This window comes from Leuciscus leuciscus (assembly GCF_965113295.1).
Source record: "Leuciscus leuciscus genome assembly, chromosome: 10".
In the NCBI taxonomy this organism is placed as follows: Eukaryota; Metazoa; Chordata; class Actinopteri; order Cypriniformes; family Leuciscidae; genus Leuciscus; species Leuciscus leuciscus.
The window spans coordinates 9,999,941-10,025,164 of NC_138734.1; the positions used below are offsets into that span (position 1 = coordinate 9,999,941).

General features: G+C 37.2%; 1 protein-coding gene across 8 annotated transcripts in view; it reads left to right on the plus strand.

Annotated features, from left to right (window-relative positions):
- arhgap42b (Rho GTPase activating protein 42b) overlaps window positions 1–25,224 on the plus strand; it is a 144,045-nt gene that overhangs the window by 75,612 nt on the left and 43,209 nt on the right. For all 8 annotated transcript variants that reach the window (XM_082182897.1, XM_082182899.1, XM_082182898.1 and 5 more), the window contains exon 4: window positions 1,950–2,021. In XM_082182897.1, coding sequence (XP_082039023.1) covers window positions 1,950–2,021 — 72 coding nt within the window. The remainder of the gene's footprint in view (window positions 1–1,949; window positions 2,022–25,224) is intronic.

A 25,224-nucleotide genomic window follows, 5' to 3' on the forward strand; every position in this document is an offset into this window, starting at 1 on the left:
GCTGCTGGACAACATCATTGACAGCACTCCCTACCCCCTCCGTGACATGCTTGTAGAAATGAGGAGCATGTTTCGAAGTAGGCTGATTCAGTCCCGGTGCAACAGAGAGCTCTACAGGAAGACAATCATGCCTACTACCATACGTCATAATTCATCAACTACTGTATGTGCAGGCTGAGAACCATTGATCTTTAATGAATTAGACCCTGATCTCAGTTGTTCTTGGTCATATCATGAAAAAAACTTAAAAGATATTATATCACCCAAAGAATCACAGCATCCACCTAGCAACATCCTATTAAAGCCTGAGTGACTACCCACACAACACCCTAGCAATGCGCTAGCAACAACCTAGAAGATCCTATCAACTACCTAGCAGAGCCCTTGCAAATACCTAGACACCGTAGCAACATCATTGTAAATGTAACTGATGCAGTCACCTGTTCTCTCTGTGAGGCTGGAGAGAGTGTGTCAGTCTGCTACGAGGGTCTTTTCCAGGGTATACTATGATACCCTCAGCAAACGCAGATACAGTATATAGAGACATATTTCAGCTTTTAAATGCATGCCTATCTGCGCACGTAAAACTCCCTCTCTGGTTGTTGATGGCCATATTTCTCTCAGCTCTGACAATACCGGTGCGTTTAATGGCCCGTTTTAAAACAAAAGCCATTTTCTTATTTATTTATTTATTGCTCAAATTCACAATGTCTGTATTATTGGTCATTTTCCTCATTTGAAAAGTCTTCTCTGGAGTTATCATTAAATGAATATTGATGAATGAAGTTCTATCACACTAATCATTACTGCTCTTCTGAAGTGTTGGTGTGAATGTTCTCACAAGCCTTCTGCAGAAATGTAAACTCACACCACAAATTTGTTCATAATAGTGAGATTTTTCAAATTCTCAGCCTTCGGCGTTAATACGCTGATTTCACGCAGCCGCCATTTTGAAATCGAAAGTGAGGCTGCGGTGGGAAGCACCCCGGAAGTAAAGATAAACAACAATGCCTTGGATTACCAACCTGAAGCTGCTGCCGCGATTTACACTATTGGATGTTAATATTCAATATAGGATATGTATATAGTTCATTCCTGCTTCTTTTTTTACATTCTGAATTATATATAAAAAATTATTTTATTTATAAATGAATTTCACTGTATATAGTCTAAAGTATGAAAGAAATGTATGTACATTTTTAGAATTGACACAACATCATTAAACACAACAATACGCCATCGCATTCACGACTCTCCTGTGATTAAAGGCGACACTTCCGGTTTTCTTCCCACCGGAGCCTCGCTTTCGATTTCAAAATAACGGCTGCGTGAAATCAGCGTATGCTGCATAAACCTTCTAACTTTAATTAAAGGGGTCATCGGATGCAAAATTCACTTTTATATGTTGTTTGCATATAAATGTGTCTTTGTAGTGTGTGGACACAACCACCATACAATGAAAGAAATCCATTCACTCCTTTTTTTTTCTTTTTTTTTTATCCTCAAAAAGTCTAAACACTCTCAATAATCAGGCCGTTTGGATTTTCTGAGTACTATGATGTCATAATGCTCATGCTCCGCCCATGACCGTTGACGGACTGTCCCGTATTAGCATATTTCTGCCATCAACCATTTAACACCTCCCATGGAAGAGAGGGGTGGGGTGAGCAGTTGCTCATTATCATTTAAAGAGACATGCACCGAAACAGGTCACTGTGAGCAAAGCTGTTTTTGAGGAGGTAAAAAGAGTGTTGTTTTACACAACCACTGAGGAGTTTTAACTAAAGTATATTACAAACTTTACATGAACACCCTAAAGAATTATACCAACTTGTGGAAAATGGGCATCTGATGACCTCTTAAAACTGTGAACTTCACGGAAGTTAATGTAGTTTAAAGAAGAGTGTTTTCTAATGAAATACCTTATATCTATGCTTGATTGATTGCAGATACAAAATGCCGATGATGTTCTGATCACACCCTTGGAGAGATTCCGGAAAGAGCAGATCGGAGCAGCCAAAGTAAGTCATCCTATATCCCTTTAGACAATAACCAAAAATACCTTGGTATTTGGACCAACATGGCTAAAATATGCAACGCAGTCATTCTTGTGTGTGTGTGCATTTGCAAACGCATTCGTTTTTAGACTGTGGAGAAATCTTGTTTGCAATATTCTGCTATAATCTGCCACTGTGTTATTTATGACTTAAATTATTCCATATAAGGCTTTTTTGCTGTTAGCATGATTTGATGGATATATTATATACCTGAAGATAGTGATATTTTATGAATGTTTAGCCATTACGAGAGTGCCTTCATACGACTAACTAAAAAAAAAAATAGTTAAAGTGCCAAAGGTGTGACCATGTTTGCCGTGCCGTATATATTTTTTTATATGTTGGAATACCAAGTAAATACCATAGTATATTATGAATATGGTAATAATTTAGTATCTATGTGTATATCAATCTACTGTGTTATGTATGGTTGAAATTAGCATGATTTGATGGATATATTAAATACCTGAAGATAGTAATATTTTATGAAGTTCAGCTATTACAAATCTGCCTTTGTACCAATGAAAAAGAAGGTGCAAAACGTACCTTAGTTTTACTGTTGACTTTGGCCAGTTTGTTAGTACTGTAGTATTATATGAAATACCTTTGAATAGCATCAAATATAAAAATTCCAATCATTCAGTATACTGTATATTGAGAGCCATGATAATACCATCACTATACTGTACCATAGTACGGTCAGTGTACTTCCCAAAAGTGGTATGAACAGCTACTCTTGTTTATCTGTAGCTGTAATTATGATGGTATTTATTATTTTGATGAGATTGAAATTTAGGCTCATAGTCCTTTCAATGTGTCGTATTGTGTAGGGCATCAGGTCACTTATTTTTACAGACCAAGTTTTCCGGGTCACAATTTTTGATGGTCTACTTCAGACATTCTACTAACTATAAGTAAATTTGCAACCACATGTCAACTAGCAGTCTTAGTAGACTGTCTGCTTAATATTGGCTAACACTTTATTGTGATGCTCCCCAAAAGACATTCTACTGGCAATAAGTAACTTTGCAAGTACATGTCAACTAATTCTACTAACCCTAACCCTAACACCTGACAATCTATTATAGTCGACTAATACTCTATTAACTGGTAGTTGACATGTAGTTGCAAAGTTACTTATAGTTAGTAGAATGTCTAAAGTGGACCATTGAAATAAAGTGTACCAGTTTTTGTCTACTGGAAATCTTAGAATATTGAATTTTAAAAAGCTAACCGAATTAAGGTACTTTGCCCAGCAGTCTTTCAAATATAGATTAAGCGAGATATTCTGTGCTGCAAAGCATAAATAAACCATCTTCTCCAAAACGTTTTATACATATCTATATCTATATATATGTATATATATATATATATATATATGTGTGTGTGTGTGTGTATATGTATATACAGTATATATATATACAGTATATATATATATATATATATATATATATATATATATATATATATATATATATATATATATATATATATGAAGAGTTCAGATGCAAAAGCCTCTAAGTGCCATCTGAAATTTTCTTCTAGAATGATCATTTTTATCAAGCTCGTATATTTAAGTTCAGTAATTTCACTTAAATGACAACTAATAGGTAATATTCATTGCCATTTAAGTGAAATTACTGAACTTAAATATACGAGCTTGATAAAAATGATCATTCTAGAAGAAAATTTCAGATGGCACTTAGAGGCTTTTGCATCTGAACTCTTCATATATATATTTATATATGTATATATGTGTATTTATTTATTTATTTATATATTTACTATACTTGCAGGTTCCCTACAAAAAGTACTGTGAGGGTACCTTAGTAGAGTAATGAAATCAGATATAAAAAAATGCCATGATGCTACTATGTACACTTAGATAGTGAATTATTACCATATTCAGGGGCGGAGTGGCAATCGGGAGAGTCGGGACTTTTCCCGGTGGGCCGGTAGTGTTTTGAGGCCGCGGAACAGTGGGGGATAGGGTTAGTGGGATCAGTGTGCGGCCCCTCCCCAAATGGCATAGCCTGTTGGGCCGGCTTTTGATGTAAAAAGCCGCCGAACACCTCTTTTTCCTCGTCACGTTTTGGAAGTCTAACGTGTGAGTGAGTTAAATGATGGAAAGGCAAAAAAGAAAACTGAAAGGTGGCGCTGAGCATGGGCGGTGCTAGCAGGTGCTTCAGCACCCCCAAGAAAGACCAAAGCACCCCGATAGCACCCCCAAAAATAATTTCTGGAAGCAATTATATTCAGGCTGTATTCTATGGAAGCCCTGAACAGCATTTTGAAGAAAGAAAAAAAAGAAAACTTTCGAGATTTCGAAGTCGTTATTTCGACATAATAAGTCGTTATTTCGACATAATAAGTCGTTATTTCGACATAATATATCGTTATTTCGACATAATAAGGGGACATTCTAATCTGCATTAAGCCACATTAAGCGTTCTTATAATGGTTTTCTATGGGAGGAAAATGCTTAACGTGTAATTAAACGTTGCGTTCATATTCTGGGCTCATCAGATTTTTTGTACATAGCATAGCCTACTTTGTTATGATTTTAGTATCATAATAATGATTAATAAATGCACGCACAATTATTCGTGAACTTGATTTGAACAAATGCCTTTCAACTTCTGTGTGCAAAATTTAGAATTAAATGAATGTGCAGCAATTTGTACAAATAGAGAGTCTGTAGGCCTACTATACTGTTGTATCCATTAAAAAAGCGCATTTCATTTCATATTTGTTCAAATATTATAATGTTTTTTTTTTGTTCGTTTTTTTGATTTATGAAAAGCGAACAGCACGAATAGGATGCGCAATATATCGAGGGACATGGTGTGGGTCAGACATGATTTTGACCACTTCATTAAGTTTTGTTTTGTAGAAAACCTTTCTTTAAAGTGAATTTCGTTTTGTATAAATTGTATCTTAATTTTAATAATTTTTTCACCAACCAATTGCCTGGATTTTAATAAATAAGAAGCAAATATAGTAGACAATATAATCATGGAGGTGCCCTCGCGGTAAATTGCATTGCACGTTAACTGGAGCGCATCTCATCATAAATTAACGAAACTCAGTGTATGCCTCACAGACATGAGAAATACATCAAATACACAAAGCTTGAAATGTCTTTAAACGAAATAATTCAAAACGAAAAGAAAAAGGCTACTCTCTGATTATGTAATCCATTATGTGCATTTCTCTCTATAGGCGCGTTCACTATGGCGATCGTCAACTTCATCTTTGCAGCCGACAGTCCGACACTGTCAGAAAACACTAGTTTATTAATAAAAATCAATGCACGCGTCACCGGATTTACAAATGCACATCGTGCTTGTTGCACGCACACATATGTCGAAATAACGAGATATTATGTTGAAATAACCTTATTATTAATAATACATATTTTAGAATATTTGATTGAATGCTGAATGTTGCGCTTGTTCAATTTAATAAAATTAAAACTTTAATTGTGATAATTAAAATAATTGAATATTAAATATTTAGTGGCCAAGTTTTGCTAAATTTTTATTAATATAGCCTATATAATAATAATATTTTTTTTCCTCTTTTTGAAAGTTGTGAAAAAAACTATAGAGGAGTTTTTCTTTTGCTATTTGAGCAAATGGGAACAAAATATATATATATTTAATATTCTCTCATTTACCGCTATATTTTTTAGCAAATGTTTTTTGTTTTTGTTTTTGACCACCGAGGGCCGGTGGTCTACGGAATTTCCCGGTAGATTTTTTGGTCCCATTCCGCCCCTGACCATATTCATATACTATGGTATTTACTTGCTATTCCAAGATATTTAAAAGAATACACAGCAGGGCAAACATGGTCCAACCATTGGCATTTTTAGGTACTTTTTAGTTAGTGGTATGAAGTCACTTTTGTAACGGCCAAACATTCATAAAATATTATTACCTTCAGGTATTTAATAGGTTTATTAAATCATGTTAACAGCAAAAACCTTATAAGGAATAATTGAAATCATAAATAACACAGTAGCAGACTTTGGCAGATTATAGTCCAAACAAACACATTTCCAAATACAGACAAACATTCGGCTGCATCGCTGTACATTAAATTAAGCAACTCAAAATACCCAGCAGTTTGACCCCTTTGGGCATCTAAAAGATCATACACACATATTCAGTCACACATATGTACAACTACACTCACTCCTACATAAATATACCTATACTCACTCAAACACACATGCTGAGTGTCTCTTCAAGGCGAGTGTTTGGTTCAGCCATCTGTACATAACCCAAACCCTCTGATTTATGTTCCTACCTCAAAGCCACTTTTGATTTATTTTGCATGAAAAGGGTTTGTGCTTGTGGCATGCTCTTTGTGGAAGGTTCACTTGCAGGACCAGAGGACCAGTATTCTCTCTGCTTTTGAGCGGATGGTTGGACGCAGTGTAACCAGGGACTGATTCTCATAAATCGAGATCAACCGCTGTGGCATTATGTTTGATTTTCAGTAAAAAATTTGCAAAACAGTGCATTTAAAGGGGTAGTTTACACCAAAATAACAATTCTGTCATTATTTTCTTCTGTGGAAAACATTGAAACATTTAGCAAAATGTTGATGCATTTCCAAAAACCAAGCTTGTATAGTTTTTTATCATTATTATTGTATAGTTTCAGAAGACTTAGAATATAGACTTAATATGCACAAGTCGTATGGAGTTTGCTTTGTTGGATGTTTTTCATTTTCAAGTTTCTTTTGTTTTTTATTATAATTGATTGTATCATGCGTTGTAGCCTGTACATCTCAGTCTTTTATTGTAACGACTAAACAAAAGACCTTTCTCTGCAGAAAGAGGACTTATTAAAGTCGGCATGAAACGGAAGTTGCGATAATATTTTCTTTCGTTGTGACGTATATAAATCTTTTCTCAGAACCGTGAAATATAAACTCACAATTGCAAGTTATAAAGTCCAATTATGAGGGGAAAAAAATACTTTTTTTTTAAAAAAGACAGAATTGTGAGTCTATATCACGCAATATCACGAGAAAAAATCGTATGTAAACTTGCAATTGACCCTTTGTAGGGAGTTTAATTTGACAGGCGATCTGATCAATCATAATCCGCCATCCGCCGAATCCGCCATCTTTGTCCGACAAAGCAGTCAGGAGAGTTAGAAGATTAACGTTGGAGGATTTGAACTTGGAATACGGAGTGTACTGATGTCTTTCCCTGGTTAAAACAACATTCCTTCTTATGTTCTTTCATGTTTATTTGATGCTATAAATTAAAGCAGCGCTATGCAGTTTTGGCAATTTCTTCGCTGTTTTCTCGCTTTTTGCTCGCAGGTTTCTCTATAGAGCTTACCCTACAGCTTCGGAATATTTGACAATACTGTTGTAAAAACTCGTTGGCGACTCTCCCCCCTCCCAGCACGGAGCCATGTCCACTGACGTATGTATGATACACAGAAGGCTAGCGTATAAATGTATGTGTGCAGTGCCGTAAAGCAATTCATTACATCGCAAGACCTGATATCACGCAATACTTCCCACCGGCCCAAAGTTGCAAGGGTGGTTTTTCCGCTCACAGGCGCTAAGGGGAAGCGAGACGGCCACCATTCAACCCGAAAAAAGTCATATAACCATTCCAACGACTCCGAAGCTGTTCAGTTAAGGTAAATTAGGCAAAAAAAAACCTGCATAGTTCCCCTTTAATTAGAAGGAAGAGATGATCGGTTCACGAGCAGCTTTAAGAGGCGCTACAGCAATCTTTCACGAGACATTAAAGAGCCACAAGACGGTATTTATTGTTTACATTTCTTAAAAAAATTACAAAATTTGACAGTTGAGACTGTGTTTCATATCAAAAGTAACCTGGTCTGTCCTGTCTGTCAGCGTGTTGTCAGTGTCCTCTTTGCTCCACGATGTATTTTTCACTGTTTGAGAACATGGTGTGTGGCGTGAGAGCGGCGTGGCTTGTCGGACATAGCAACAGTAACTAAAGGGGGCGGGTCTTTGCGAACGGTCAATTGCGGGGGAAAAAGTCACAAGCTTCGGAATATATTTCTTTGGTGGAACGGACTTCCATATATATTCTTGTAAAATGGCTTCATCAGGAATTGATTGGATGGTTTTGGTTTGCTATTGGTCGAGCTCATGTGAGTGACAGGTTGCCCCGCCCTCGTGCCATTAAACACGTCATCACAGAAGAGAAGGGATGTCGCTGCAAGAGAGAGGGAAGTTATTTTGATTAAAGATTACAAGTGCGCATGAATTAAAAATAATAATGATGATGATGATGATGATTATGTGCGCAGATAATTAATTTATAATAAATACTGCAATATTCCATAAAAACAAGACTTTAAAAATCATCACCCTTCTTTCACCCCTAATCTCCTTTTTTACCACTTGCTTTTAATAGCTTATCCCTTTTTCCTCTACTATAAACACACTCTAAATATGGAGAATGGATTGAACACTAGCCATGGAGTCAGGAGACTTACTTAAAGGATTATGGGAATGTGGGGAATCGGCCGGCTGCCAGGCCTCCCCCTCACTCAAGTTTAGTGTTCAGAGGGTTGCTGGGAGGTATAGACGTCCTTATTAGGGAATTACAGCCTCGCTGCAGCTCCAGCTGGTTAACGGAGTGAGGTCAGTGGCCGATGAAAGGGCCGCTCAAGCCCAAAGCCCGAACAATTTATTTCCCGTTGGCCAAGCAACCCTACCCGCCACCTCACAGGTACAGGGCTTTTACTACGAGAGGAGAGCAGTTACGTATGGGTCATCAGAGCTTAGAATCACAAGCTGTGCAACTTTAAAGGAACACAACGATTTTTAAAGAATTGGACTCTTCTCCATGCAGTTACAATTTTATAAGGTAAAAACTTACAGTATTGGTATTTAGTGTAGTTTTTCACATTTGTCCTGGAGATTATTAATGATTTGGAATTAATTCACTTTTGCCTTTTGCCTCTGCAAATGTCACTGGCACAAATCTACCCCAGAACAGAAGTTAATGATCTCAACTAATGGCGTGTGTAATTCTCTGTGAGACGGTTCTCATAAAACTGCCCTCAGCAGGTCATCAAATCAGCATATCAGATCCAAAACTTATAAATAAATAAAGCTACCACAACTGGACCACAAATGTAACATATGCCGATACATTTATTACCAACAGTCACAGTATTATCTAGTTCATTAAACTAAAAACTGCAGCAAGCACTTCTTACCTTGGCCTTGAAAATAGGTTTGCATGGAAGCCAGCTGGGTAATTCTACAAAACAGGTGCCATTTGTGTCCCTCATATACACAACTTTAACAATGAATAGCTAGTGCCAGCTTGTACTGTGTGGTAATGCATGCCAACTAATGTGTTGTTATGTGCCATTTTTCTACAATTGATGTTTTTGAAGAAGCATCACATGTAAATTCTCATGCTATGAAGCACTTTTTAGTTTAATGACCTCAAGCCCAAGGGTCCAATTTGAACGATCTAATTAATTAATTAATTAATTCATTACATTTATATAGCGCTTTTCTCTGCACTCAAAGCGCTTTACATAGAAGGGGGAATCTCCTCAACCACCACCAATGTGCAGCATCCACTTGGATGATGCGACGGCAGCCATATTGCGCCAGAACGCCCACCACACACCAGCTTACTGGTGGAGAGGAGACAGTGATGAAGCCAATCAGTATATGAGGATGATTAGGAGGCCATGATGGACAGAGGCCACCGGGCAAATTTGGCCAGGATGCCGGGGTTACACCCCTACTCTTTCGAAAGACATCCTGGGATTTTTAATGACCACAGAGAGTCAGGACCTCGGTTTAACGTCTCATCCGAAGGACGCATCTAAGCGCATGGTCTAAAGCGCACAGCGCAAGTGCACTTAGTCCGAATCCACTTCTGCTAGTTTAACAACGGGAAAAATGGTTGGCGCTAAAAGGGTTGTCCCTATTCTCATAATGAGTAATGGGTGTGTTTTAGGTGTAACGTGCAATAAACCAATCAGAGTCTCATCTCATCTTGTGCGCGAGGTTAAAGCGCGCGAGCAGACCATCTACGGAACAAGCTGGATTCCACTATATCTTTATGTAGACAATAATAATCTTTTATATTGTAATTCTTTTATTTTTAATATTTGGCTGGTTTGTGTGCTGCTTGGCATCCCTGTGTGTGTAATAAGCAGAGTGTACGCGAGTTGTGGACCGGCATGTTGTGGACATTACTAACGCACCCTTTAAATAACAAAATATTGTGCCATTGACTTTAGAGCAGGTTTCAGTTGGTCAATGGCGCAGTCTATTTCAGTTGCCTCAAAATAGCAACTCGCCAACAATGCTCCTGAACACACCTCGTTTTCAGACCAGCACGCCCATGGGCGCATTTGCTATTTAAAAAAACGTGGAGCAGGACGTGAAAATGATAACTGCGTCGGGCTGAAACTAGCAAAAAACCCTTGTGTCGCGCATGGCGCTGCATTGTGCCGAGTGTATGATAGGGCCCTAAATCTTGTAAAGTCAAATAAAAACATAAATATCTCAACCCTTTTACCTTACTGAAGGCATAATTATACCCCAGCAAGAATTAAAATGTATTAATTTAGCTTGAGATGTCAGTTTTTATCTGATAGAATTTTAATATCTCATAAAAAATTTACTTTAAAAATCACCTTATGAACTTTAAAAAGCATCCGTTTGCCTAGCAGCAGTTAGATCATCATGGCCTACTGAGAAATGTAGAGTAAAGATGGATGTGGGCACATGGTTTGCTGTCACAGTGACGACTGGAGATACGAGGCACGTGTGAAGACACCTCTGGACTGATGGTGGCTGGAGCAGGTGGCAGACGGCAGGGGGTGGATGAACATCTGCCCTGACCGGGACTCTGCTAATGAAACATGCCGTTATGAGATTGCCTTAGGTGGTTAGGCAGACAAATTGGCAGACAGAAGATCACAGATGACATACATCTTCTAAATATACTGATAAAACTGATTCTGTGGTGCTACTACAGTCAATACTACAGAAAAAACAAATGTAATTTCTGAATAAGTTAGTTCAGGAAAGAATAAAAAAAAAAAAAGTAAATTATATATTAGTGCTCAATTTAAGCTTGTAGAAATTAAAGCGTAAATATCAACATAAAAAAATGAATTAAAACTTACTTAACATTCTGATACTGGTATTCCCATCATGCACTGGGGCATGAATTATTAATAAGGTAGCATTTTTCACTGTTTTCCTGCTGCATTTACACTGTTTTATCATTGCTTTTGTTGTTAGGCTTAGTAACTTGCTGTTTTGTGACATCTGGAGTTGATTTTCGACTTAGAATGACACATTCACACTCTAAAAGGATCCAAATGAATTTTACCGTTATTGTGTATTGTGTTCCAAGTATTGAGATCTCTGTGTTCAGGTGGGTACCACATTACTTCTATTATGTAGATTTGTTGTTTACACAATACCTACTGTATGATTTACTTAGATAGCATACGCTTTACAAGCATTGCTTAATTCAAGTAAAATGCCCTTGAACCTTTGAAAATTTTAATCTGCTTTCGCATTTGGCTGGAAGGACGGACGTGCTCAGCGCTCGTCATGTTTGTTTTTTTTTTGTTGTTTTTTTTCTGATATTTAAATATATATAAGTACAGTATAAGCATCCAAAAAAACATTTATAGTTTGTAAAATATACACTGATGTCTATGGAAGCGGCAATAATCCTTTCAAATGTAACTTGATGACGTGTTTTATTGATATCCAGTAGTCCAGTGGTTCCCAACCTTTTTTTGTCTGAGACCCCCTTTTCCCCAAGAAAATATTTTAGGGCCCCCCTTCACATTTAATGATATTATCGCTCTTATAATCTTGCAGCAAGGATGACAAAATATGTTGTTTTCAAACAACGGTATGTTTACTATAACCAGATATGTTTATGCACAAATAATAGCCAATAATATTGAAAATACAATAACAAAAACATCAGTAGGCCCTTTGTAATTTAAAAACGTAAGCCTAGGAGTAGCCTATAAATTGGCCCTATAACCCTATTTGAAATGCAATAACAAAAATATTCACACTGGTGTGTAGGTAAAAAAGAAAAGAAAAGAATATAGGCTACTACTAAATGACTGCTGTCTGGGACTTCAAAACTTGCATGTTATTTGTGAGGCTTTATCAATGTGAGGCTTTATTTTTGACGCTTTTGGCGCTATAGCGAGCGATAATAAACTTGCGTTTATTAACAGAAAAATGCATCTTTCGGAAGAGCATTGTAGCTGGAACTACTTCTCTCTGTGTACATCTATGACGAGTCACGCAGGTACTGGGCTACTCCGCAGCGGCAGCGATCCGAACCAGTGTAAAATAGTCCCAATGTAAACACTTATTTTAGGTGTACCATAGTGGTTCAGGATAAGACAAAAACACGGACTGGAAAATGGATTCATGATGAACTCGCTCATTATATAAATTTTGTAAATTTTTAACAGAAAAAAAGTTAAGGATTTTATTTAATGCTCATTCCTCAAAACTTTTCAAAATATGACGCGACCGCCCACAGAGCTCGCTGAGGCCCCCTTGTGGGCCGCGACCCCCCTGTTGGGAACCGATGCAGTAGTCTACTACACATAAAGTTTACCGTAATCTTAGAATGTAGGTACAAAATGAATAGTGCTCCAAAAATGTTGTCTATTTGTGAATTTCTTAGTTTTGAAGCTAATATGTCACACTGCCTAGGCGATTCGTGCAGAACCATCAAGTTTCCGGTGGTTGGGGTAATCTGTCAAAATGGCTTTTACCCATCAACCGAACTCAACGTATGCTAGATCAGCTATTCCCAAACTGTGGTCCGCGGACCACTAGTGGTCCGTAAGGGTACTGCAGGTGGTCCGTGGAAAGGCAAAATAAAATATAAAATAATTTTTTTTTTACCTTAATTTTACCAGGAAATTCCCATAAAAATAAATAAAAGAATAATATGTAGGCCTATATAACATTTTAATTAAATTGTCAAGTTATTGTGTGATTACTAAAATAGCCTAGTGGTGTTCGGCCTTGACGTTCAAGTTCAGTGCCGTTAGAACCACAACATTGGTTCGGTGGATAGCAACAGGTTCTCTGAAGAGAAAAGGGCAGAGGCAAATATGTTCTCATTATCACATCACACGCATAGCCTTTAATGGTGCGTTCACACCGGACGAAATTTCGCTTCAAACTTTTGTTTTTACGCGCGTCAATTTCGCTCTCGACGCGCGAATTGATACAAAGTGGTCAAGCGTGTCACTAGACGCGGTAGGCGCGAATTTGACATATGATCCCTTTTTGAATTTGACGCGCTATTCGCGTCCGGTGTGAACGCACAGTTAGGCATAGGCAGTAACGAAATGTTTATAAATGGAATGAATAAGGCCTGTTATTATTTTAATTTCCAGTTATTTTCTTGATCTCGCGTTTCTGAAATGTTTTCCAGATGTGCTGTTAAGTGGACAAACTCAAGCCTAGGTACTTTTTGAGGACTTGTAAAACTAAAACTCTGAAGATTAATAATCCCCTAAAATCGCCAAAGGTTTTGAAATGTTGACTATATTCCAGTGTTCTGTATAGATTTCATACTCCATTGCTATGGAAATAAGCCTGTTGTTCAAATGAACCTGATTATGCCCTCGGGCGCTTGAGTAAATAAATAAATAAAATATGTGGCAGCCGTTGTGTGCAGTAAACTTTCTTTTAACAAGCCTGTTGTACTGATGTGATGACCAATGATAGTTTTAGAGCTAGTAAGCCTATTTAGAGGTGCAGATTAATTCAGGTAGGACTCTGTGTACATATTTTATTATGTGTATTATGAGGTGGTCCGCGAAAATTCTTGATTACAAATAGTGGTCCACACACACAAAAAGTTTGAAAACCCCTGTGCTAGATAATTGCTAAATCATAAAAATAATCCATGTTAATGGTTTAACCCAAGTCTTTTGAAGAAAAACAAACTCTTTATGCACATTTGAACTTATTATAAACATTGATCATCACGCATACATGGAGCACATCAAATATGGTAAACGGAAGCTCAAACATGCTCGCTTGACGGGTGAGAAGTGTTCGTGTTCATATTGATTACTTTTAAGATGTCTTTATGAACAGTTTTATGTGCCAAAGTGTTGGTGGAATGGCCTTTCTAAATTATGGCTCTGTTCTAAAAACTCGGGAGTCACCTACCTAGACAGCATTTTTAGGCATATATGGTGTAAACATGGTGTTTTTTAAGATGCCTTGTTTTGTCCATAAAAAAAATAAAAAAACATTTGTATCTATCATTAGCAAACAAGGTGATCCCAGAATGCATTTCAAAGAGCACAGTAGTATTACAGTATTTTCTTCTTAGCTTAGCCACATGCTGAAGTCAGTCTCTTTGAAAATCAACTATGAACATTAGGATGCCTACACACTAGAATTTATATCAGAGATCAGAGATGAGAGATGGATGGTGCATTGTACAGATGTAGAGGGAAAGTAATGGAGGCATAAATTCAGAAAAGTTTGAGGTTTCATGAGAGTACTACACTGAAAATATAGTAACATCTAAATTATCTAGTTTTGTTCAAGTCAATAATATAATTTAACATCACTGAACCAACCTAAATACATCAATTTGCAACAAATGTAATTTTATGTTATAAATAGCTCTTTAACCCTCTGAGGTCTGAGCTGTTTTCTGGCCCTGGAAGTGTTCTGACATGCTCTGACATTTGTGTTTTTTTCTGTTACTAGTGACATTTTCATGGCTAAAGTCTAATTACACTGTATTCAGCACAAACTCTGCTACAATAATATATCAGCAGCATGTATGTAAAAGTTTGTAGTTTTGAGATAATGACATTTATGCGTGGTTTGTGAAAATACAAAAAAAAATTGTCACTGATATAAGGCCATGAAACCCATACTGATTATTTCTTCACAAGACTTTTGAAAATTGTATGACGTAGCCTAGAATATTTGCTCCAAAACTATGTGAAAATCACCCTGACTGCTCATTCAGATAAGACAATATATTGATTTGGTGTTTTGTGTTTGAGGTAACGAGGGCGTTCGCGTCCCATGTGGAGATTTGCATGTGAATCTCTTTTGCGCGAGTGGGCGTGTCGAATTAAAAGTAATTAGCAAGCGTTTGAGATACTGGACATCCTGTTGGTTTTATACAAATTACTTAAACAGAGAATATTTGTTTTCAGTTTGAATCCGATCATTTAAAAGTACACACTTAAATGTGTATAAAGGTGTATGGCTCATAAATGTGTGAGAAGGATTCGCTGAGTTTTGTTTCAGTTTATAGACGTGCTCAAGAAAAAAAAGTTCACAGCGACGGAGAGGCAGAACGCACACCTTGTTTATTTTCTTTATTTTACAAAAGCACAATGTTTTGATTTGATTGTAAGTGGACACATACAAAAGTAGAAATATCACAGATTCTTTTTTTATATTTCTTTTTTATGTATAACCATAAATGACGGAGTAATTTAAGTTTATTGTACTACAATGTGAAGAAAATCCAGCAAAACGCGGGGCGCGTTTTCCGACCTCAGAGGGTTAAGGTATTAATTGCACATTGCCACTTTTTACAGTGAACTTGTGGTGTAATATGTGTGAGAGACCATTGACAGAGTTGCTTGTGCATTTTAAATCAGAAACTTGTGAGGTTCCTTTTCAGTTTGGATGCTATAAGGTACAAGATGAACAAAAGCGTCGCACGGAGATTGAGCAGCAGAGCCTATGGTTTTCGGTTATGTGTATCTCTGAGACCTTGCATTCCCAGCTGGCAGGTCGAGCTAACCGTAGGCAAATACAGAGTTGAAGATTTGTTTGCATCCTTAACCACTCAGAGATCCTCAGACTAGACCTCGCTTACACAAAAACTCACACCGTCAAACTCGACACACTCCCACTTCCCTAGACCGGCGCATATCTGATGACATTCAAGGTAACCACAAAACTCTGAACATTGTGCAAACATGCAGTTACTGAAAGAAGTATATTGTGAAAGGAATAACTGGTAAACATGGGCAAGAATTGCATCATCTGTTGTTTATGTTCACAGTGTTCTTTAGCTATCATAGACACCAGTCCTTTCATTTGTAAAATAATGGATTAATGGATGGATTTAAATAACTAGGATGTCTTTTAAAGAGATGTATAGCATCTACATCAGCAACTTTTTTTTTTAAGTGGGTAGATATGTTTTTATCCATACTCTCCAGTTAAAATAAAAGATATTAAAGAAAATAATTTCAGATTTCTGTATTAATTTTTCACTGTAAACAGCATACTTTATAAGCTGTTTATCTTCATTGAGTGTCTTTTTGACGTAGAGTAAGTATAATTTTTAATTGATGTTGATAATAACTGTGCTATGGAAGCTTGGTTCCACCACAAAATAAAAATAAAAAGTAATTGTGATTTTTGCTACTTTTTTCTTGAAATTGTGAATATACATGACGGGTTTAATTATTTTCTCAGAATTGTGAGATAAGAATTTGCAATTGCTAGTTATTAAGTCCGAATTGCGAGACATAAACTCACAATTCAGACTTTTTATATTTATATATATAAATATTTATATTTATATTACGCAATTTTGAGAAAAAAAAAAGTCAGAACTGCGGGATATAAACTTGTAACTCGCAATTGTGAGTTTATATCTTGCAATTCTGACTTTATAACTCGCAATTGCAAGTTTATATCTCACAATTCTGACTTTTTTTCAAAATTGTGAGACATAAACTTGCAGTTGCTAGTTTTATTCCATGGCGGAAAAAAGCTTCCATTCCATACCATACCACAGTCAGCAATCTTAAAATGAAATTACAATAAAATAAGACTCTTTGATTTTTTTCACAATGTATTCTGGGATTACATAATGCTGCCTTACTGTTTTGAACCGGTCTTAGGGGCCTTAGAGTCCTGTCTAGGTCGGCAACTTTGGAACCAAACTAATGATCTCTGTGGCCGGACAAGAGCTGCCTCTAGTATCTGAGGTGTTTCTGTCTAGCTTTTCAAGGGTTTTAAAATTCAAGATGAATGGGTAGGTGTCCAGGTCATCTGGGCAACGTTGTTAAAGGCCCGTCTAATCTGGGGCACTTCCTGTCTGGTGCCGAGTGCAATACAGTGTATTTTTAAATAACTCTTCTCAACGGGAGGCGGACACATTCAAGGATTACTGCAAACCTTCATTAGAAGGAGAGCTGTGAGAGGAGCTTCTTTCCTCTAGAAAGAGTTTCAAAATAAGGGGTGGGAAGCTGGCCTTTACCCTCATGTGCTTGGTAGGAAATTATAGTTTTTATGTCTAAGATAGATCAAACGCTGAAGGAAGAACGCTTCTCTTGTCTCTGCGACGCTTCTGTAAAACGAGAAGTGAAATGCACTGTGGTTTGTTAGTATTCAGTTCTGTGATTACAGAGCACTGATGTTTGCATAATAATGCTTAATAATAATAAATGACAGCTTGTTAACTGTTGTGCTAAAGGTTTTTGAACCAATCATGATCAATTATTTTAATAATGTACCTTGTAGCTTCATAAGTATTGCTTTTTTAGGGTGCAGCCAGTATGTAATTTCTGCACATCTAGAGACACACAGCAAGGTCTATCATAGCAAAAAGCAAGCCGTTAGCATTCCCATTCATCTTAATGGCAGTTGTTCAGCTATTGCTATTTCATGCTTTTAAGAGCCTTCCAAAAAAATGGGCACTGTTGAAACATCTACAATGATATGTTGAAATATTAGAGAAATAGACTTTTTGTTCAAAGAATGATGTATTTAACATCATCTACCAGCAAACTGAACCAGAATAATGTTTCCAAGTTTCATGAACCTGATTGTCTGTCATTGATCCCCAAACAGGAAGTCCCGTCCCAAAATTAACATGGTTCGTTGAGCCAAATGTATGCATGGTGAATTAAAGCACCACACACTCTAAAAACACTGGGTTAAAAACAACCCAATTTGGGTTGTTTTCAACCCAAGGGCTGGGTAAATCGAGGACAGAACACATGTTGGGTTCATTTTACCCAGCAAATTGGGTTGTTTATTTAACCCAGCATAATAGGCTGATTCATTTTTACTATAATACTAGCTCCTTTTTTTTCTTTCTTTTTTTTTCATATAGTTAATGTACGGACTAACTTAAATGCTTAAAATACTCGATACAACCACTGGCTTGCATGATAATTCTTTTATTTTCAATCATATTTTACAGTATAGAATATTTTATATAATTTTTAATACATATTGTCAACATTTAAAGGTGCTGTTTGTAACTTTTTCACTCTACCAAAGCATAAAAATACCATAATATGTTTGCATATATTGAGGAAACATGCTAAGTTTACATACTCGTTTCTCTGACAAACACTTCTATAGCCAGTTATTTTACTTTGAAATGTGCGTTTCCAGGTTGGAATGTTTGTTATTGTTTTGGTCAGTGATACTGCACGTTGCCAATTTTCATTGTCCGTAGCGCTCGTTCCTGTTGCGTGTCCTCAAACTGGCAACCCGTGTGAGCGCCGTCCAGTCTGAGGAGCAGGTAGTGGGAGAAACGACGATCTCCGATATTTTGAATTCGACTGCAGTACCTATTTCGACCACTAGTCAGTCTTGCCATTCTTACATACTGCACCTTTAAGCTCGTTTTACAAATATTAGTAGTAATTCAAGTGTAATCGACCAGTCTCTGAGAACATATTTTAACATCATACGTATTCTTTATCTTTTTGAATGAAATCATAAAATTTTATGCAAAGCATCCGGCGTTTCCATCACGCGAAAAGATCGATGCGACACTCTTTTAGGTGACTCACATCGCTCCCCTGTATGTTGCTTTGTATAAAATTAAACGATATACAGAACAATAACGAATTTATTGATGACATAAATGTACACAAACCTGTAGCCTATTTTACAGAAGACATTTTGACGGAGATGCACTGCTCTCTCCTGAAGAGGTCGCAAAAAGCCTGCAATAAATAACTCAATCCATGGGCAGAAAAAAATAACCCCAAAAAATGACCAAAAAGGCTCAACCCAGGATTTGGGTAGAAAAAATAACCCAAGGTTTTTTAGAGTGCAAGTCATAGTGTTTACAAAAGGCATATTTATATTTGTTTCTGCACCATAAATTGAATTGGGATAAAATATTATAACTTTGATAAATTGCACTTTACCTCTTTATTTTGAAACGTTTGCTTTAAATATTTGGAATGTGGCCTTGATTATCTTGTTAAATTAAAATTAGACAGGCAAGCACTTGCTTTGTATGACAGGTCTTTGTATGCTGTTATAAAAGACTCTAGCTGATGAAAAAAAAAAAAAAAAATCTTTTGTTTAACACAGTGTTTATTGTTCACTATTCAAATCAAAAGCCACACAATTCCAGATACTACAAGTGATGATCTGTGCATAGAATATTTTTAACTGAATGTACTTTTTTGAACTTTTTTTGTTTATTGAGCTGTTCTGTTAGTTAATGATGTTGTATCCTTTATGAAAGTTTGTTTTTCTTTGGTTTTCATGTTGTAGTTGGAAGGTGAGAACATGCTTTGAGTGTCATTAAAATAGCTCAAGTTGAGGTGCTACTGCTTAATTATCACTGGACTCTGTGTGTAATTAGCCATGTGACAGTTAGCAGAAAAAAGAGCTGTTTGTTTCAAGAGCCCTGCACTGCATCAGTAGATCATCAGGTGTTTCCAAGCGACTGCTCAGGCAACATGTAACATCCCACCTGCTCGTATCAGGTAACAGAGGAACAATTAACCCTTAATGAATGTAATTGAAGTGTTGTGTGAAGATGCTGAGGATGTCACTGTTCATTATGATCCTCAGTTCTCTAGAGATCAGCACAGGACTCATCTCTTGTCTCATCTCCTGTTCTTCTCCTTTTCTTGTCTTATTTTGTCCTCTTTCTCATCTCATCTCATCTCATCTCATCTTAGTTCTTCTCTCCTCTTCTCTTGTCTTGTCTTCTCTTCTCTTAGTCTCAACCTATTATCTTCTTTCATCTCATCTTCTCTTCTCTTTCTCATTGTCTTCACCTCTCATCTCTTCTCATCTGTTTTTTTTCTTTTCTAATCTTGTCTCATCTTAGTTTGTCTTTTCTCTGATCTTCTTTTGTTTTGTATTGTCTCTTCTCCTCTGTTCTTGTCTTTCTCTTGTTTACGCCTCTCCTCTCTTCTGTTCTTTTGTCTTGTTTTCTCTGTTCTTCTCTGTCTAATTTTGTCCTCTCTTTTCGCCTCATCTTAGTTTGTTTCTTCTCTCATCTTGCCATGCCTTTTCTCCTCTTTTCTTCATGTCTCATCTCAGTTTGTCTTTTCTCTTATCTTCTCTCATCTTGTATTGCCTCGTCTCCGCTGTTCTTGTCTTTCTCGTCTTCACCTCTCCTCTCTTTTTCTCTTCTCTTCTCTTCATTTTTCTTATCTTGACGCGTCTGTTGTTCTTCTCCTCTTCGTGTCTCATTTTGTCCTCTCCACTTGTCTCTTCTTAAGTCTCTTCTAATCTTGTCTCATATTGTCTCCTCTGTTCTTGTCTCTATTGTTGTCACTGCTCATCTTGTCTTAGTTGGCCTTTTGTCTAATCTTCTCTCATTTTGTTTTGTGAGTTTCTCATCTTCTCTGTTCTTTTCTCTTCTCTTGTCGTCACCTCTTTTTTAATTTCTTCTTTTCATCTTCTTTGTCTCATCTTAGTTGTTTTGTCATCTCTTCTTCGCTTTTCCTCTTTTGTTGTTTTATGTCCTTTCTCCTCAGCATGCCTACCCATCTCCTCTTTTTCTCACTTCTTATCTCACGTTTTGTTTCTTCTTTTCCGTTCTCTTCTATCATCTGATCTTGCCTCATCACTCTTTTCTTGTCTAATCTTCTTAACTTGTCTTGTCTCAGTTTGTCTCTTCTCATCTCTCATCTTGTTTTGTCTTGTGTTCTCCTCTCCTCTATTATTGTCTGTCCTTCTTTCTGCTCATCCAATCTCATGTCTTGTCATCTCTTCCCTCATTTTGTCTCATCTTCTCTCATCTGTTCTCTTGTCTCTTTAGTCTCATCTTGTGTTCTCTTCTCCTCTCTTATTGCCCCCCCCCCCCCCCCCTCCCCTCATCTTATCTCAGTCTGTCTCCTGTCTTCTCTCCTCTTCCGGTAAATTGATCCAATCATATTTAATAATTTAACTTCTGAGTGTAATAAACAGTGGCAAGACATTCCATCACAATTGTTTAGATTTGGCACCAAGCTTGGAAAATTTGAATATTGGCTAATGACTCAAATGACTAAAAGCAGAAGAGAGAACAGATAAAGAGAAAGAGCCTGGGCTGTTTGTGCAGTGCAGCCCTGTGGGGGGGTATTGGTTTGTTTCCCCTTGGAGCTGTCAGTATCTGAGGCAGTGATCACTCAAAATCTGTGCCATCAGCCTGTCTGGCCAGGTGGCTCCGCGGGCTCCAGGATTCTTTGTGAGTGTGTGTGTGCTCAGGCACATATGTTTGTCTGCCTGGCTTCTTTGTCCCTCTGTGGGGGATCTGAAGACTGTCTGTCATGCAGGGCCCCCTTCATGGCACAGCGGTCTTTAACCTGGCTGCAGTTCAGACTGACCCAATGAGCAGAGGTCACGTGAGGTCAAGTCAGTAGAGGATGGCAGTAAATTGTTGAAGGTCTGAAACAAAGACCTGATGGTCAACAGAAGCCCTGCTGGGACAACAGAACAGGATCACACTGTGTAGCCTGTCTTATGGGTAGCCCTCTATTGATTCTGTTCCAGCAGAAGCATAACATTTCCACAGATTTTGAATGTGTGCCATTCACAAAGTTCTACTTATCCGCTATGTAGCTTTTGGTGCTATCACAATAGTGCTTTTGGTGTGCACCTCTTTCATTTGACATAAGAGTTTGGTCCGTTTGGATGATGTGAACAGTGATCAAAGTCAGGCCCTGTTTACTCCTGGTATTGAGATGCATTTAGGTCAATCGGATCACAAGTAGACGAGGGAGACACATACCCGTTTACACCTGTCCGTCTCTTTTGTCCACTTTCAACCACTTCTGTCCTGATTTCTTCGAGGGGAGGATCTATGAGCGGGAAAATGCATAGGTTTTTTCAGATCTTTCGATCTAATGGACAAAATAAGCTCACACAATTTACATATGAACCCACACGGAGATGACGGTAAAACATACGGAGAGCAGCAGCTTTCACTTCTGTGCTGATAGCCATAAGACTACCGTGAACGCGGTGAGTGTGTGTTAGAAATCAGGAATGGTGAAAGAACATTGTGCTTGGTACGTTTTTCGTCTTTAAACCAAACTTGGGTTTCCAGCCGACAAAGTTTTAATCCCGTCCGCCTAGCGCGCTTCCCATAATGTTTACGCATTAAGTCAGTAGGCGAAGAGGAGGCGTCTTTTGTGGCTATTCGAATGAATGTGTTTTCGACTAACTCTGGAAGCGGTCGAAAGTGGACAGGCTCAAAACGTTTTAGACCCTGTTTATACAGTACCTATAATTAGCGTTGTTATCCGATCAAACAGAATGCAGCTTAATATCAGGTGTAAACAGGGCCAGAGATTCAGACAAAACATTCAAAACCAAATGTGAAAGCACCCTTAATTTTGATCAAATGTGTCTGTGACCATTGTGTGTCAAAGAAATGTTTAACCTCAGTTGGCATATGGATTAGTAAAATTAGTTTTAAAGTGTAATTTAAAAGTTGCACCTGACTATTAATTGTTTTATTGTAACATAATAAAAGAACAAAAGAAGCTTTTATTCAGTCCAATTGTATTGGATTTTAGGTTGACACCTGTTGGCATTTAAGCATGAAGCATTGGGTCTCATTCACCAAGCATGCGTATGCACAAATTTGTTTGTGTCTGCTTGTTTACAGAATGTATTTCCCCCCTCACACTCTGGACTGTCTGGTCAATCAAAAACCTTTTTTAGGCCACTGATATGACTGGATTCTTCGTCTCATGTGACTGCACATCATTAAAATGTTTAAAATAGGACTAATTGTCAGGTTGTAAAGTTATGTATTTTAAATTTGATTCCTCTGTATGGCTTTAATATATTTTACTATATTCAGTTTTGCTGACTTACATTTTTTTATCTGAATGCACTGTACTGGTGCAACGGTTCAAATTACTCACGGTTCGGTTTGTATCCCGGTTTAGTGTTACTGTTTCGGTACGATTCTGTATGTGCTATGTTCAGGGAAAAAAGGACTGTGGATATAAAGTATATAATGCACGGATCCAGTACATACTGACACACTGTTGTAATGTATTGGGAACCCAGAATGTGTATCCATCGACAGAAACATACATTAGCAGAATATTGTCTGTCTGTTTTATGTGGTGTTATTTTCAATAAACCATATTATAGATGCGTCGTCAGATTTAAGATGAACCACGGTGCAAGTGCGTGCCGAACCGTGGGTGGAGAATAGTCCTGTTCGATTTTTTTACCAAGAACCGTTACACCCCGAGAATGAACCTAGTTATAAACAAGCTCTAAAATTATTTGTGGACTTTTTGTGGAGTTCATAGTATTACAGTCTTTTTTTATTGCAGATATTCATATCAAATTAGCCATTATCATCCAAAAAAATAAATAAAAATGCTTGACTTTTACTGTGTGGTTATACTAAATTATGTATTGATTTAAAACTATAATGGGGCAGTCCAATACATTTCAAGCTTTTTAGTTTAATTCTCTTATTTTTCTCTGTCTCAGTGTATTTGTGGATGAGATTTTTTTTTGTATTTCCTTCTGTCAGGTTTTTTTGCAGTTTTCAGCTCACAAAAAAGTCATGAAGCCCAAAGATGCAGTGTATTATATTCCACTGTCGTCCTCATATAAAGCAAACAAACCCAAAGGGAAATTTATTGACTGTCAACACAGTATCTAAAATATTTATTCATTTATTTGTCTGTTTTATTATTTAATTCTTATCCCATATGAGTCTTTCAGATATAGACTCTACATTTTCCTCTGGAAAGGTATTCTCTTTTTCTGCACACAGTACAGGAAGCGTCTAAAGATGCAGTCATGAAATTATTTATTGATTATGGTCAAAAATGTGACAGTGCGAAGAATGCAGGACTGTGATTACTAAAATTGTGTTGTGGCACACTGTTGTTCAAGTGCACTGTTTAGCTATGTCATATCAGTAGCCGTTAAACAGAGTCAGGGGTTAATGAAGGGGCCATGGGAATGAAAATAAAAACGAGTTCGAGTTTCACTGGCTATTTCCTTTCACTGCATGACTGTGTAGGTTATAACTACAACTATTTTCAGAATAGCATATTACCATGCTGTTTTTTTTTTTGTTTTTTTGTTTTTTAGTATGCAGTATTAATAATAGTAATAATACGTTTATTTTATATAGCGTCAAGTTTCTGCAAACTCAAGTTTGCTTTACAATATTATAACAAGTGTACACGACAGCAGGCATAGAGACAATGCAGATCAAATTTGAATGTGGGGCTTGAATGTGATAAGAATTGTATTGTATTGCATAGGAAAGCCAATGGGTAGCCAGTGTATTCTGCGTAGAATAGGAGTAATGTGGGAAGATATCTTGGTATATGTGAGGACCCTAGCTGCAGAGTTCTGAATATATTGAAGCTTATTTAATGTTGTGTTGGTTAAGCCATAGAAAAGGTAATTAAAATAGTCAAGCCAAGAAGTAATGAAAGCATGAACTAGGGTCTCAGCATCATTGATATTTAAAAACGGACGTAAGCGAGCGATTGTAACAGTAAAAGGTGAAAGAAGGCAGATTTGGTTAGTGGGGAAATGTGAAGAAGGAAGGAGAGAGAAGAATCAAAGATTATACTACATTATTAACATTGTCAACACAGAAACAGGATGTGATTTGAGAAGAACCAACAAGAAGTAGATCTGTTTTATCAGTGTTGAGTTTGAGAAAATTATCAGTCATCCATGCATTTATGTCAGGGAACGGCAACTGGCGGCCCGCGGGCCAAAACTGGCCCGCCAGCAATATTTTCTGGCCCGCCGGATTATTTTGGTAGTCCTAAATGCTGCACAAAACTCTTCCACTACTTGAGAAAAGCCGTAGTCGCGCGGCGATTTCACCGCCGCATACTGTGTGGAACGCCCATAGGGAATC